Below are 1516 nucleotides of genomic sequence, written 5' to 3'. Positions count from 1 at the left end.
TAAAAAAAGCCCTTTGGAAAACTGGCCAGATACCCATCAGTAACATTTCCTGATCTGTGCTAAGTAATGAAGGTCACTTGCGGATGGGTCTGGAAATCGGAATGGCATACAGGTATCTAATAGCACAGATGAAACCTGGGCTCATGAAAGGCATTCAAGAAAGTCCAGCCTGAGATTCCTTATAAAAAGTTTCAAAAAGCCAATTTTAGAGGAAAGAAATGCCTAGATGGCCAATAATTATTCTTATTGTACTTTATGCAAATAATGAGACCCAGTATACTGAAGGTACAGTTTATTTTGTTTTTCTTTTTCATTTAAGCAGTGTTTAATGAAAGTTGCATATAAGATTATTTTATTCCTGCATCTTCTCAATTGTTTCTTCCTTGTACTTGCCCTTTTCCTTTCCTACTTGGCGAGATTTGGCTTTTCGTTCAAGGATCTTTTCGCAGTCTTTGTCCTGTTTAAGCCTAGTAATAACCACCTTGCTGGGGTGAATGCCCGCATGGACAGTTGTGCCATTAGGCTTTTCTCGCTGCACCCACTCAATGTAGATGACATATTTCTTCCTGTAAACCTGGACTACTTTACCAATCTGCTGACCTTTATAATGTCCCCGGACAATCTGAACTTCATCATCCTTCCAGATGGGAATGGATTGAACATTGTACTTCTGTCTCAGCTGTTTGGAAAGAGGGGAAGACATAATCTTCCTGTGAATGTGGGAAGGTGCATTGCAATGTCTTTTGCGGTTCTTGCTTCGGTCCGAAGTCACAAAGGGATTGAACTTCATTTTGGCCGCTGCCTCTCAGGTGATGGCCACAAAAGGGAAGAGAATTATAGGTTGTTTCCGGTTCTTGGTACAGTTTATTTTGACAAATAAGTTAGTTCTACTATAATTTGTCTTTAGTAAAGAGAGAAATTGGAGAGAGAAAAATGATTCAAAGAGAAAAGAGGCTATGGCCTCTTTAAATTAAATCCCAGCCTTGTTTGTACTGTCAACTTATAAAATAAGACATAACTATTTTACAAAATGGATCTGTTAAATGGGACTAAGACACTGGCCAAAGAGTATAGAATTATATACAGTAGTTATATTTACTCTGGAGCCTTAAGATTCAACAAAGGTCACCTGTTGGCTACACTGGAAACATTTGTGCAGTATTAAATGTTATCTACTGTGTCTATATATCTATATAGCTACATCAAGAAAAGTAAAAACCTAAGATGAAAATTCTGCAGTAAATGGTGTAACTGTAACACTGTATCCTACTGTGCCTAATCCCTATACTCTGCTGAGTCTGCTGCCAGCAGAAGCCTAGTGGCCCACTTGCCTAGACTTAAAAGATGCCTTTTTCCGTATAAGACTGGCTCCAGGAAGCCAGAGACTGCTTTCCAGTGGGAGAGACCAGACATGGAAACTACAATCCAGTACACATGGACCAGGTTGCCACAGGAGTGGCAAAACATCCACAATTTTTGGAGAAGCACTGGCTTGTGACCTCCAGAAATTCTCAGC

General features: G+C 39.7%; 1 protein-coding gene across 1 annotated transcript in view; it reads right to left on the bottom strand.

Annotated features, from left to right (window-relative positions):
* Nucleotides 1-306: 306 nt before the first annotated feature.
* The window catches only part of LOC100954039 (60S ribosomal protein L26-like), a 12562-nt gene continuing 11352 nt past the window's right edge, over nt 307-1516 (bottom strand). Inside the window, exon 2 of the mRNA XM_003799494.3 lies at nt 307-798. Within this exon, the coding sequence (XP_003799542.1) occupies nt 353-790 (438 nt within the window). The 5' untranslated portion in view covers nt 791-798 and the 3' untranslated portion in view covers nt 307-352. The remainder of the gene's footprint in view (nt 799-1516) is intronic.

Source organism: Otolemur garnettii, unplaced genomic scaffold (assembly GCF_000181295.1).
Source record: "Otolemur garnettii isolate 467f Iridium unplaced genomic scaffold, OtoGar3 scaffold00152, whole genome shotgun sequence".
NCBI lineage: Eukaryota > Metazoa > Chordata > Mammalia > Primates > Galagidae > Otolemur > Otolemur garnettii.
The sequence above is the reverse complement of the archived record's forward strand: the minus strand, read 5'-3'. Positions and strand labels throughout refer to the sequence as shown.